This window comes from Prosopis cineraria, unplaced genomic scaffold (genome assembly GCF_029017545.1).
Source record: "Prosopis cineraria cultivar Desert tree isolate PC_DT_omini unplaced genomic scaffold, ASM2901754v1 PC12, whole genome shotgun sequence".
Lineage (NCBI taxonomy): Eukaryota > Viridiplantae > Streptophyta > Magnoliopsida > Fabales > Fabaceae > Prosopis > Prosopis cineraria.
In genome coordinates, this window is record NW_026555343.1 from 4,112,429 (window position 1) to 4,125,949 (window position 13,521).

The 13,521-nt window shown below is 31.6% G+C and overlaps 1 protein-coding gene across 2 annotated transcripts; it reads left to right on the forward strand.

Annotated features, from left to right (window-relative positions):
* Positions 1-1,243: 1,243 nt before the first annotated feature.
* Positions 1,244-8,568, forward strand: LOC129287455 (E3 ubiquitin-protein ligase PRT1). 2 transcript variants are annotated; one of them, XM_054923617.1, is made up of 9 exons: positions 1,244-1,357; positions 1,578-1,663; positions 2,246-2,274; positions 2,358-2,537; positions 3,485-3,844; positions 3,951-4,151; positions 6,093-6,184; positions 7,330-7,650; positions 8,103-8,568. In XM_054923617.1, exons 4-8 carry the CDS (start codon positions 2,399-2,401, stop codon positions 7,645-7,647), a joined length of 1,110 nt encoding a protein of 369 aa, XP_054779592.1. In that variant the 5' UTR covers positions 1,244-1,357; positions 1,578-1,663; positions 2,246-2,274; positions 2,358-2,398; the 3' UTR covers positions 7,648-7,650; positions 8,103-8,568. The 2 variants fall into 2 exon arrangements, with proteins under 2 accessions (XP_054779592.1, XP_054779591.1); XM_054923616.1 differs by lacking the exon at positions 1,244-1,357 and having other exon boundaries at positions 1,364-1,663.
* The last annotated feature ends 4,953 nt before the right edge of the window (positions 8,569-13,521 follow it).

Here is a 13,521-nt window from a genome sequence, read left to right on the forward strand (position 1 = left end):
GTGACTCAATAGGCTTAATTTTTTAGATTGGTCTTAGTGATAGAGTTGTGATAGACCTTAAATTTAGTTTAAATCTAGTTTTGCTCGACTTGATATATATATATATATATATATATATATTAATTGATTTTAAGAGATTTTTTTAAATTTTATGGATCATGCTTAATAAATTACTTTATTAATATTATGAAAACTTTTGAGAAGTCAATATATTATTTTTATTTAAAATTTCAATTTGATTTTTTAGCTTAATATAAAGTAAAAACAACAAATGTTATTGAGTTTTTAAAACTACTGCTTTAAATCATAATATTATTTTACATGAAAATATTTTAGATGGACATAATTTAATATATAAAATGTATTTGTTATTTTACTTTTTAATTTATTGCATTTCTTCAATGCAAAACCCAAACTTGATCTTTTTATATTAGGTTGGCCTGATCTTGATTTTAGTACATAGGCATTGAGTTGATAACTAACTTGATCTTATTTGACCTTTGTGCATCATTATTTTATTGTTTTAAAATATAATATAATTTTAAAAAATTAATATTGTAATGTAATGATTATGCATATAGGGCATTTTTTAAAGTTTAAAATTTTGAATAAAATAAATTTGTAAACTATAATTATTGGACTTATTGATATCCTAATCTTGTTTCAAATTGTTTTATAATTTAAAAACGTTTATTAGGAAATTATTTTCATTGCTCATCACTTTTAGATAATTTATATTTAATTTTTGTGGTCAAGATTTATAATTTTTTAACAAATATTTTTAAAATAAAAAATTATTTTTTTAAAAAACTGACAGTTAAAAGATAGTCTTTATTTTATATTCTATATCCATTAAAATATTTTTTAAAACCATTAAAATAAAAAGTTGTAAATTTAAGCTGTTTAAATCAAATTTGAACGATCATACTACATTCAATTAAGCCTTATTATCTTAACTGTACAGTTGATCTTTTGTTTTTGTTTTTTAAATAAAAGGCCATGGCAAAACTAAATTCTAATCTGTCTAAAGTCGTAAGGCTTTTATGGTTATCCGGTAGATTACAGTTGATTTTTTTGGATCGAGCCTGTAACCATAAAAGGAGAATGATAAATAAGGACCCCAGATAAAAGTTAATGTTAAATTAAGACTTCTTTAACATTAAAATTTTTAAATTCAACACTCTTTCTCCTGAATTGTATCTTAGTATTGAAATTCCTAATTCGAGGGTGTTCTTGTCATTCTTTCGAACAAAACGCAAAAATCCTGTGGGTTGCGCATCCAACTTCTGTTATTCTGGTCTCGTTCAATGGAGATATGTAGCATACATCAGCCTCAACAATTGGCTTGGATAGCATTGTGAGTTTTTTTATTCTAAAACTGGTTAATAGTTAATCATTCTGAGTTCGTCTCGAAGGATCGATCATACTGTCAAAGATTTTTTTGGCCAACCATACTACTTATGAAAGATCGACAGGCTTGGCTTCTCAATTAGATTTTCAGAACCTCAGCTTGTTTCCCCTAATCATCTGGTATTACCCTTCTCTCTGTTTCCGGCTCGGGAAAAATGGCCCTGCAGGGAACGGAGAACGCATGCGAAGATACAAATCTTACCGACAATGAACAAGAAGAATTCTCTGAATCTTTTGTTTGCTGCGTTTGTCTGTAAGTTTATTTTCATCATTCTAATTTTTTCCCAGCCAGATAAAGTGAATTATCTCCTAGCCACCTGCTAAGGTTGATATATCGTATGTCGATTTCTTCTTTTATGATTGAAAAAAGCTGTGGAATTTTATTTTTCGAGAATCAAGTGGAGTATTTCAAGTAGTGGTTGATGAATGCGTTGGTGAAATCCACTTCATTAAAATGCTATGACTAGAAGGGGAAAAAAGAACTAGGAACGATTCTGATCCAGTGAAAGTTAGAATCTTTTAATTTTAATGCCGTATTTGGAAATTAAGTTTCGGTCCCAAGTCCCTATATGACCCTCTTTTCATCGGAGCATGCATACCTTTGTCGACGAACATTGGTCCAGTTTGGACTAATTGAGGTTCTCTTAGGATTAATCAGTCATTTTAAATTTGCAAACAACACCCCCAACCTCCCCAAAACAAAGAGACAACAAGAAAATAGAACACAAAGGGCGTCGTTTATTTTTGGCTGAATTCAATTTTAGTTGGTTTTTGGCTTCTTTACTCCAATTTTAAGTCTTTATGTACTAAATCTTAGTCTACCTTGATCATGCAGGGATCTGTTATACAAGCCTATTGTACTGTGTAAGGCAACATTATTTTCATGGAGGAAGAATTTGTACTTTTTCATTCCGATTACAATCCAACTTTTATTTTTTCATTTTCAGCTTGTGGTCACATATCCTGTTTCTGGTGTGTCCATCGGTCGATGAACCCTCTGCGCGAGTCCCATTGTCCAATTTGTAGGCATCCATATTATCACTTTCCAACAATCTGTCAGATGCTTCACTTTCTGCTTCTGAAGATGTATCCTGCTGCTTACAAGAGAAGGGAAATTCAAACTCTTGGTATGGTTTTTTCTAGGGCCATGTGCAAGAGCGTGTGTGTGCAGTTGACAATTTTTAGTTGTTGCTTCTTTAAATTTATCTTCTCTGAGAAATGGCAACTTAGAATATACTATTGCTGTCAATGCCTTGTGAAAAATGCTTACTTCATGCTTAACTTTACACCACCAATTAATTCAAAGTCTTCCAGAGGGAAATTTATGGGAGAACCGATTTTGGTTGCTAGATTTAGAATAGCTACTTGCATAAAGAGCCAAGTCATTGATGTTGGTGCCTATTGTCCCTTAGGTCACATGTTCAAAATGTCTTGAGTAGGCTGGTCTGATTTTCTTAATTGAAATTATGTTTCTGCACCAGGAATAGTGAACCTTTGAATTTTGACTTGGCCATAATTTGAGGTCAGAAGGCTTTAAGGAGGCATGTTAAAAACTATAGTAAAAACTATTAATAGACCTTCACTTGACATCTTAAACTTTTGAGTCTAAATAGTTCTTGTCGAATAAAAAATTCTCTTCTTTAACATTTCTTGGTATGCAGCAAAAAGAGAGAACATAAGTTCATCATGTGTTTGAAGTGAATGTGATGACTGTAAATTCCAAAGAAGAGAACTTTCTGGAGGTCTGACTTCTGAAGCAGAATGTCGATCACAAGTTTCTTCTGCTCTGTTTATTGGAGACTTTTTGTTCTCATGTTATATAAATACCCTTTTTGTTTAACATGTAAAATTTATTTTGTGTTATATGTATTCCTTATTGATTTAGCATGTGAGGTTTTTTGTTTTTGGTGGTCTTCTGATTCTCGGTTCATCCTTGTATATTGTTTGTAAACTTTGGTTTCCCCTTTTTGTTGTCACTTTCTTTCAAGCACGTTTGCATATATTATGAAAGACAAGTTCTCCTTTTGTCTTCTCCTGGCAAAGTTTGAAGCAATGGTTCATCTCCCTTTTCCAGAGGAAGAAAAGAAACGGGGCTGCTACTCTCCTCAATTTGATGATGATAATCTTGTATCAGAAGTTAAGTTTGACCATCCAGGTACTTCATCTTCCTGCTATGCTGGAAATCTGGGTTCCAACCCACAGAATGCAGGACTTTCTGCAAGGATGGAGCAATCAGGGTCTGAAACTCAAGAGCAACATAAGGGCACCATCTCTAAAGATATTTTTGGTGGAACACCTGAAGCTTTTGGGACTCCTGCTCAAGTAAAACTTCTGCCTCGGAATGATAGGCAGCAGAAGATATTGGTTGAAGATGTCATGTGTTCAGCATGCAAGCAACTGCTTTTTTGTCCAGTTGTTCTTAACTGTGGTCATGGTATTTATGCACAATATTTACCTCTCTTTTCTAAACTATTGAGATCATTAATGGAAAATCTGGGTAGTTGGTATATAACCTCTCTTCTTTCCCTTCATTTCTACAGTATACTGTGAGTCTTGTATCGAGAACTCAGCTGATGAGATGCTTAGATGCCAAATTTGTCAACTTTCACATCCAAGGGGATTTCCAAACGTTTGTTTGGAGCTTGATCACTTTATAAAGGAACAATTTCCGGAGGAATATGCAAAGCAAAGAGATGCTGTTCAACTTAGGCATATCTATGGCAAACCTGAGATCCCTTCTTGTATGTATCTTTGCCTACTGGCTTTAGTATATTTTGGTCATACAATGTTGAGTGAGATCATAAGGAAATCGACTTTCCTCTAAAAATCTCTAGGATAATTGATCCTTCGGAATAAATCATAAGAAGTAGCACATGCATAAAATATAGGGTAAATTATGCAGATATCATCTGAGGTCTGCCCAAATTATCCTTAGCTTCCTTATTTCATAAACTAAGTTGACATCTGTTATTGCTGATTGCTACTTGCCAAATATATAAAGAATAGAAAGCAAAAGTTGTTTTGATAAGCGGAATTGAGTGTTATGATTTGGAAATCATTTACTGCTATGATTTAGGAAGATGCATGGACTCTTCCAGTTGTTTTCTCCTCTTATCTTGTATAAGTTCTGATGCAGGCCATAACCAGAGAGTATTTCAACCTCCAACCTCCTTTCTACTCCCCCACCCCTTTTATTTCATATCATTAATTTTCCTCTTTTAAATTTTATTGTCTCAAACTTCTGGTTGATACCTAATGTCCTAATGTGTTTTAGCCTGCTTAGAATTGCTACTCATGCTAATCCTTCCATGTTTATCCTTGAGGGATATGGTTCTTTTAAATCATTAATTATTTCAGTATTGATGATGATTCTCACATTCAGTTTTGTCAGTTTTTTTGCGTGTGGAATATTCTTTTTTTTATTTTTTTATGCCTTTAAAGCCCTGTCCTTCAAGAATATACCCACCCACTCAAAATTTTTATCCTGGTCAGAGTTCCAGTCTCCTGTAATTTTTTTTTTTTCAAGAACTTGATTCATGGAATGTTGTGTTGATTCGATTATTATTATTATTTTCACTCCAATTTGGATTTTTCTATTCTTGTTCAATCCTCTTAGTCCTCTATTGCTATCATTTTTCAAATGGGCAGGGCGTAGGGGTTCATGCTAGACAAGTCTATACAGAAATCTATACATTCTTCTCTGGTTAGTTCTTTTACCTGGACATTGGTAGTTAATAAAACAAGTACACATAGCTGGTTGTAGAGTTGCCCCAGGTGGCTTATCCTCCTAATTTTCATTATTTGTGAGCTTAAGTTGGATAGAAGTACCCTATTTTACTGGGGTTCCTCTGCTTTCCTTGGATTAATTTGTTTGGATTTCTTGGTGAACATTTGGTGCCCTTCAACAATAACAGCAAGTCTTATTCCATTAGGTGGGATTAGCTACATAGATTGCATAATACCATTGTGCTTTATCATCAACCAATCTTTTAGAAATATTTTTATCTAAGATTTCATTTAATAACTTCCATAAGTGCTCTCTTTGGTTTTTCTCTACCTTTTTTAATAAGGTTTAAGATTATCCGTTCCACTCTCCTTACCGATGTCCTTCGCCTTGGAGTTTTTTCTCATGATAAGTTTCAAAGGTCTTCGTTTGAATAAAGAGGCCAAAATTTTGTGGCAATGTGTGCTTTTGTGGCTATTTGGTATATGTGGTTCGTATGACATGATTTACATCTTTGGGGGTGTCCTAGTCTCTGTCACTTAAATAATGTTGTATTTATGGCTTTCTCTGGTGCTATGCTCTGTGTGTGTGTGTGTGTGTGTGTGTGTGTGTCTGTGTTGACTGCCTTTTATTTTAGTGTTTGGAGAATTTCTCTTCCTTTTCCCATCTTTAATAATTTACCCTCTAATATTTTTTGGGAGAATATCAATGAAGGACTGCATAAATCATTTAATAGCAGACAAGGACTTGGACAGATTAGGTACTTGTTAAAAGTTGAACCTCACTTGTTAATTGTTATTGTTTACTTGTTAGAAATCTTTTCTGATATTAAATTATTTCCCAAGTCCTTCATTGATATTCTCCCATATTTTTTCCTTTCTTCCACATTTGAAGTTTGATTTGCATTAGTGTTTTAATTAATACTATTATTCCATCTTACTTTAGCTTCTGCTTTCAGGTTCATTGAATAAGGGAAAAGGAGGAAAAGCGGCATGGTGGTCTGATCCTCAACCAAAAGTACATGTTGCAGTTGGTTGTGATTTTTGTGGGGTAAAATCTCTGATCTTTGCTTCCTTGAATTCTTTTTTGTATTCGTTTTCCTTAATGTTTATTTATATTTGGGGCTTTGTGCATGGAAATGAGTGTTAAACATTATTACTAGCAGAAACCCTATTTTATTGACCCAGCATGTTGGTGGTCTTTTATACTATACCCTGTTCCAGCTGCAACCATGTAGTTGTAATTTGTTTAGTTCCTGCTGTTATGACTGATGAGGACTACTGCTAGAATTGATTGTGTACGAATGAAGTCAGAGGCTAGACTTTTCATTGAGCAGTTCGTTTTCTCCCCTCTTTTTTGAATTAAAGCTGTACTCTTGGCATCCATTCGGGATTTGCATTACAGATTTGTAGGGCGTTAGAGAGCTCTTTTGATTTGATATTCTATTTTCCCAATTTATTTGCTTTTTTGTTGCGGTAGGAGGATTTGCTATCCTCTCATTGTGCATGTTGATTCGTTCTCTTTGTGGATTCTTCTATAAAAAAGTATGGGTTGAATAATACCTCTGCCCTGTAAGTTCTCTTAATTCTAGCTATAGTTTAAAAATTTGTAATAATTCCTCATAGTTTTAAAATTTTTAATTTAGTCCCTTTTAATAATCATTCAGTGGCGTGCTATTAAATTTTGGTGACATTTATCTCATAATAGATTTCAATATAATCTTTTTTCTTTTTGGGGTACATTACAAATTGGACCTTGATCATTGGGCTGCCCACAGGCGGCTTTTATCTTGGTTATTAAAATATGACTTATAGGGTTTTAATTTGTGGTTTTGGAAAAGTTAAAGCTAGATTTTCATATAACTGAGGCTATGATATTATCTTTCCTTGGACTGCTCTGTTCTTTTGCAAAATATTTAGCTATAATTTATACTTATTCTATCTTTGGCTGCCTAGCTAACCTAATTACTCAGAGATTCCAAGTTGAAAGATGAGATTTGATTTTTTTATTTTTTTTTTTGTAATACAAAGGCCATGGCAAGAAACCATGCAGGAGAAACAAAATTAAGACATCAGAAATCAAAATAACCCCCTCCCTGATTCCCTTTATTTATTTATTTTCCTTGTCAAAGTTGCAGACGGTTTCTTTGATACTTCTAGTTTTCTAGTGTGGTAACGCATGGCTTGTATGTTCAGATGTTTCCAATTGTTGGGGATAGATACAGATGCAAAGACTGTAAGGAGAAGGTTGGTTTTGATCTTTGTGGTGATTGTTACAAAATTCGCAGCAAGATTCCTGGTCGGTTCAATCAGCAGCACACTCCGGACCATGAGTTTGAGCTGAAACAAAGTAATCTTATCCGTAACATAGTGACGCTGGTTGCTGGTCAGTCAGGAGATGGCTCTATTGACTATTTGCCTCTGGAAAGCATAGAGTTTAGACCTGAAGATCCCAATTTGGATGTTGATAGTGATGGAGAACATACCCAGAATGACTCTGAAGGCACCAATTGAAGAGTTGAGTTCACAGAAGTCCCAAGTTCATCTGCTGCAATTTTGGTTGGGAATCAGTCAATAGTTTATTTGGAAAATGACGATATAGGAACCATGAGTAAAATTGATCACAGATAAGGACCATAAAAATCAGAATTACTCTCAAGAACCATAAAAATAAGTTATCATTAGTTACAACTTGATCTTATGCATGTTACAAGAGTGTTTACATTCACTTTTAATGGCAGTGACAATTTTAAACATTCTTGTAAGATTGAAAAGATCAGGTTTTAATTTTAGGAAATATCAGTGATGACTTAAGGTGGCTATTCAAATGGTTCTAGAGATTTTTGTTTTAAATATTTTGAAGGTTTTTAATTGTTATTATTTTGCTTCATGGCATTCTGCCAAAAAAAAAAAAAGGAGTCATATCTGCATGAACTGTCACCTGTGTGATAGCTTGCTTCCTTTCACAGGCTTGTTGGCACTCGAGATTCCGGCTGAACCTGCCCTGCAGTTTGTGGTAGATTTGGTGACCAATCCATCAAGCATTAATAGGGATCCTCTAGAGTTTCAAGAAGATTTACACATTGAATTTCAGAGGGACACGAAACGAAGGAGGCTTGATTAGGGGTTCTTATTTCTGAAGTGGGAATCCCAAGTCTGTTATGTGTTTCTCTCTTCAAAATTTACACACATAGAGTTTCTTTAGAAACGTCAGGATCCAAAGTATGCAGACAACTTTGTTTACTTTGGCCTTGATTGATGGTGAACATTAGTGTCCAATATGGTTGTATATGGCGAGAATGTTTGGAGATTTTCTGCTTTGCTTTTGGGTTTGCTCAAGAGGCAAATAATGTTGAATAATTATGAGACGAAAATGCTATCTTGGTTGGTTTATTTAATTAATACTATTGTTCTATGGGCAGCTCTATTTTGCTATCTTTGGATTCTATAACTGCAGCTTGCCTCCAAGTGAAACTAAGGTGGCGGATGTTTACCTTGTGATTGCCATAACAATGTGACGATGACATAATCAAATTGAACTTGAATTCCCCGAAGTCATTTAGTCATATCTATGTTTTATGGGGTTTTATAGAATCTGTTTTTCTCTTTTTCCTTTTTATTTTAAAAAAAGAAAAGAAATGAACAGGAGGTTACTGCATGCAAATAGATTCTTGACTTCGAATTATGCAAATGGTAAGCAAGCCAATCTTTACAAGTATTAGTTTTTTTTTTTTTTTATTTATGTGGTAGGGGGTTATTGTCTAGTCACGCATCGAGAATTTTCTTTTACAGAATCTTAATTAACGCAGTTAACAAAACGGTTTCCTTGGTCTGAACTTCTTGTAAGCTCGGACAAGGTGCAAGGTAGGCATTCGAATTTCCGGCTGAAACATTTTCCTTTTTCATTACACTTTGACATGTCTTTACTCTCTAATTCACCCCTTCCATCTACTATCATGTTTGGAGAGAAAATTAATCTTTTAGTCTTTTAATATTTAATTTATTTTTAACTTAATCTTTCAACTATGACATGTTATGATTCAATCTTTTAATTATGACTTGTTGCGACTTAATCCTTCAACTATAACTCATTATGATTCAGTCTCTTAAACTTTTGATTTGTTTATAACTTGATCCTTATTTTTTATTTTCTTAATTATCCTTATCAAAGAAGAGGGATAAAAGAAATGCTCATATTTACTCTAAAATATCCTCCTTTTGTATTTTGATATGTGATCTAAGTGAACATATAAAAAAAAAGAACAAACAAAAGTTGAGAGACTAATTCATAGACGAGTGAAAAGTTAAAGGATTAAGGCATAAGCGAGTCAAAAGCTGAAGAACTGAATTACAACGAGTTATAGTTGAGGAACTGAGTTACAAGTGAATTCAAAATTAAAAGACTAAAGGATTAATTTTTTCATGTTTGAACATGTGTTGGGAAAATGATTTTACAATTTTTGAGGCAAAGCGGGTTATGTTTCATATTTTACTGAATCTAACGATTTCCAAATTTATGCAGCGTCAAATAGTGATCAAAGCAATTCTACAACCTTTCCCTGTAACACTCCTCATCCTCTCACAAACATCATCAAAATTAAGTAGTTTTTTAGCTTTTATTTTTATTGTTATAAAATAAAGAAAAAATGTATGGAGAAGAGATAATGGAGACAAGAGAAAGAGAATAACTTTCTTATACAAAGAGCTGCATAAAAGACTAATACAATAGAATTTCAACTTAACAAGAATTATGGTCATTTTTACGGAAAGAACTAGGTTCGGTAATTTATAATCTAGTCTGATATAGGCTTAACTTGAAGTTAAATAGAATGAATTTAATCCATAAAATTGAGAGACTAGTCTCAATAGTTTAGTACCTTGCTTTGTTTTTTCCCCCCTTTTTTCCTCTATGAAATGCAAGAATTCAATTCAACATTATGAACTCAATTAATATAATAAAAATACTTATAATCATGTAAAATTTATCACAAAATATTAAAAGCAAATCATAACAAATCCAGAACAATCTCCAACAAAAATAAAAAGTATTTCAAAGTTCAGGCTAAGGCTGGTTCACTTGGTGAAGATGAAGATATGGAGTGAAGATGGAGAGAGGGAGTGAAGATTTTCACAGTTTAGGCTAGAGCTGGTTCATTGAAATTGAAAAGTAAAAAACTAAAAATGAGGACAAAACGCTGCTTTTAGAGACTTCAAAGTTCAACCTATATTAAAAATAATTATAATTATAATTACATTAAAATTAATTTATAGTACTAGATCGAATCAAGTGGTCTGACATCTTGGTTTCCTGTTCAATCTAACTCAAAGATAGAGTCTAGTTTTTTTGGTCTTTTTACTCCTCAGATCTAACTGGACTAAGCTTATTCAAGTTAGATAGGATTGGGAAGCTTTTGTATAGCCCTACTTATCTCAATATAGATAAGATGTCATCTTTATGAGTATAATCTTACATATTGAATGTATCATCCATGTTAAATGTAGAGTAATGAGAAATAAAGCCTATGAATAGTGAGATAATGAGCGTTACTTGATAAATTTGTAGTAGTAAAAGGGAGATAGACATCCCCAACTTTTTATATTCATAACATTTATAAGTTTTTTATAGTATTGTTTGTGAGAGAATATGCACATAAAGTGTGTGTTTTATTTAAATTTTGTGAACTGGATATTTGCCAAACTGAATTGAAGTTCCATGAAAGCTACTCTGATATGCATATGTTTGTTTTGTAAAATTTGAAAAAGTAACAGCAGCAATGGCAGCAGTAGTATAAAATTAAAGTTCATTTTCTGAAAGTCTTTCTGCGTTGCAAGATCGTACTCCATACATTATGGTCAAGGAGGAAAGTTACATTAAAGAATAATCAAGATAGGCCTTGAGATTCAACCAATAAAAGAGGTTATACCAACTTACTTAAAAGTTTTGAGTTCGAGTTCGAGAAAAACAATAATATTAGTGATAGAGTCTCTATTTAAAAGGATCTTATCTTAACTCAGTCCACATTAATTTGGATTTCTGTTAAGGTTTTGTTAGTTTTAGGCACTGATTATTATTATTTTTTTTTTGAAAAGAAGGCCGTGAGATAGCCTAACGTGCAGTGTCAAATCAGAACGCAACTTGAGGCAGACCAGGGCAGAGCCTGGATGCAAAATGACAGAAGAAAAACAAAAGGGGCTGAATCTTGGAATCCGATGTGGCAGAGCAAAAATGGTAAATCTCTTCCATTGCCCAGTGATGTTTATGCAAAGCTCTTGAAAAGAAGGCCCCCAAAAAAAGCCAAAAAACAAAAAATCTGTGTTGGCCAGCTTAGCTTCTTCAACATTTAGATACCCATACTATAATTTCAGCTTCCAAATTCCAATATGTTCTCATGACATTGACATGGCGCTGAGGCTGAGCAACGGCTCTCATTCATATGGCCTGTGGGTGAGTTGACATGGACCATCATGTTTATACTCATAAAAATTATAAAATATTTGATTTTGTTAATTATAATAGAACTTGAATTTAATTTGGGACAGTTACAGCTAAGTATCCAAATGTTTAAATAATTATTAACATATTTCAGTCATGGGAAAAAACAACGAATGGACGGTAAATACATAGTCTAACTTTTTGCTGGAGACATGCAAATCATCCTATACGAGGTTAAAAAGAGAGATATCACTTTATTTATGAGGTGAAAATAACAAAGAAATGATGGAAAAATTTCATTAAATTAAATTAGTTGCAAAAAATGATAAAAATTTTAAAAAACTAAGATGACTATATGAATAATATTTTTAATTATTAAAATACTACTATTTAAAATAAAAAAATAATACATTAATATTAATTTAATAAGAGATTACCTGCTTGCTGACTTAAATGATGGCTTTATTGGCTATCTTGAGTCCTAACTCGGTTAGTGGCAAGCCAATCTTGATCTAATGATAATATAACCAACTAATCAAAAGAAGAAAGTTAAAAATGAGGTTGAGTTTAGCAGAAAAAGAACATAACATAATAAACAATGTTTAAAATTTTATTAAAAAATATGTTTATATTTAATATTCGGCAGTATTTTGAATATTCCACACAATGAAAAACCAAGTTAATGAACAATCTTCAATGAAGGGAGCGTGAAAAACCAAGGAAGAAGAAGAAGATCAAAATGTAAGTAAGCATTGAAGTTATTCCACACAATTTTTTTTTTTAAATTATCTCAAATTCAAATCCCTTGCAACCTTAAAAAAATAAGTCAATTAGAAGGGATTTTTTTTTTAAAATAAGCATAAGGAGAAAGCGATCTCCCTTAAGGTACTATTGAGTAATACTTCTTTCAACTAAATTTCTATATACAAATGTTAGGGTTTGAACTTCCAATCATATATTTAAGTAACAAGAACATATTTTACTCACACTAATTTTAGTTAGTCAATTACAAGAGATTTATTTGTAAGTAAATCTCTTTCTTGACGAAAGATAAAAAAAATATCTTTCTTGAACTTGTATGTGATTTTTCCCACATGATATTGTTATTACTTACCTTAGATTCTAAATTCTGTGCAATACAAAATATTTCAAAGAGTCACATAAGGAAGTAATTGGAGATTCTAATGTCAAACCTTATAGGGTAACACTAACAACGTAGTTAGGAAAAAAATTATTATTTATTTAGAAAAAAGCAATCATTAATTTTTATAATTTCATCAGATTTTATTTCTAGTCTCTATAAATTTTTTTAGTATTTTCAATCTTTATAGTTTCAAAAAAATTAAGTGATCTTTATTTTTCAGGTTCCTATAATTTTTTGTTTTCAATCCTTATATAAGGATTGAAAACACTAAAAAAACTATAGAGACTAAAATTAAAATTTAATAAAATTATAGGAATCAAAGATTATGAGGCTGTTTGAAATTGTTTTTATTTTATTGTTTTAAAAACTAATATTTTATAAAACATGTTATGAAGATAAAAAATAATAAAAATAAGTATTTTTTTATTTTTTCTTATTCTTAAGAATAATAATCCTAGAATACCTAAAATTTATTTTTATTTTTTTATTCTTTAAAATAATATTTTATTTTTTATTCTCTAAAATACTTTTTAAAAATATATTATTAAAAAAATTTATTTTTTTATTTTAAAAAATAAAAAACTGTTTTTAAAATAAATTGTCAAACATATCTTGTACTTTCCCTTATTTATTCTTGATACTTTTAAATTATGTGTGGAATACTTACTTAAAAAAAAATGTCTTTTCCTCAAAAACTAAAAACAAAAGTAAGAGAATATGCCGATGTGTCTACTTGTAATTAAATTTGTGTATTTATATTTTTTCACCTAAAAAAATTAATTTTTTATATTTACAGTTTTATTAAAAAATA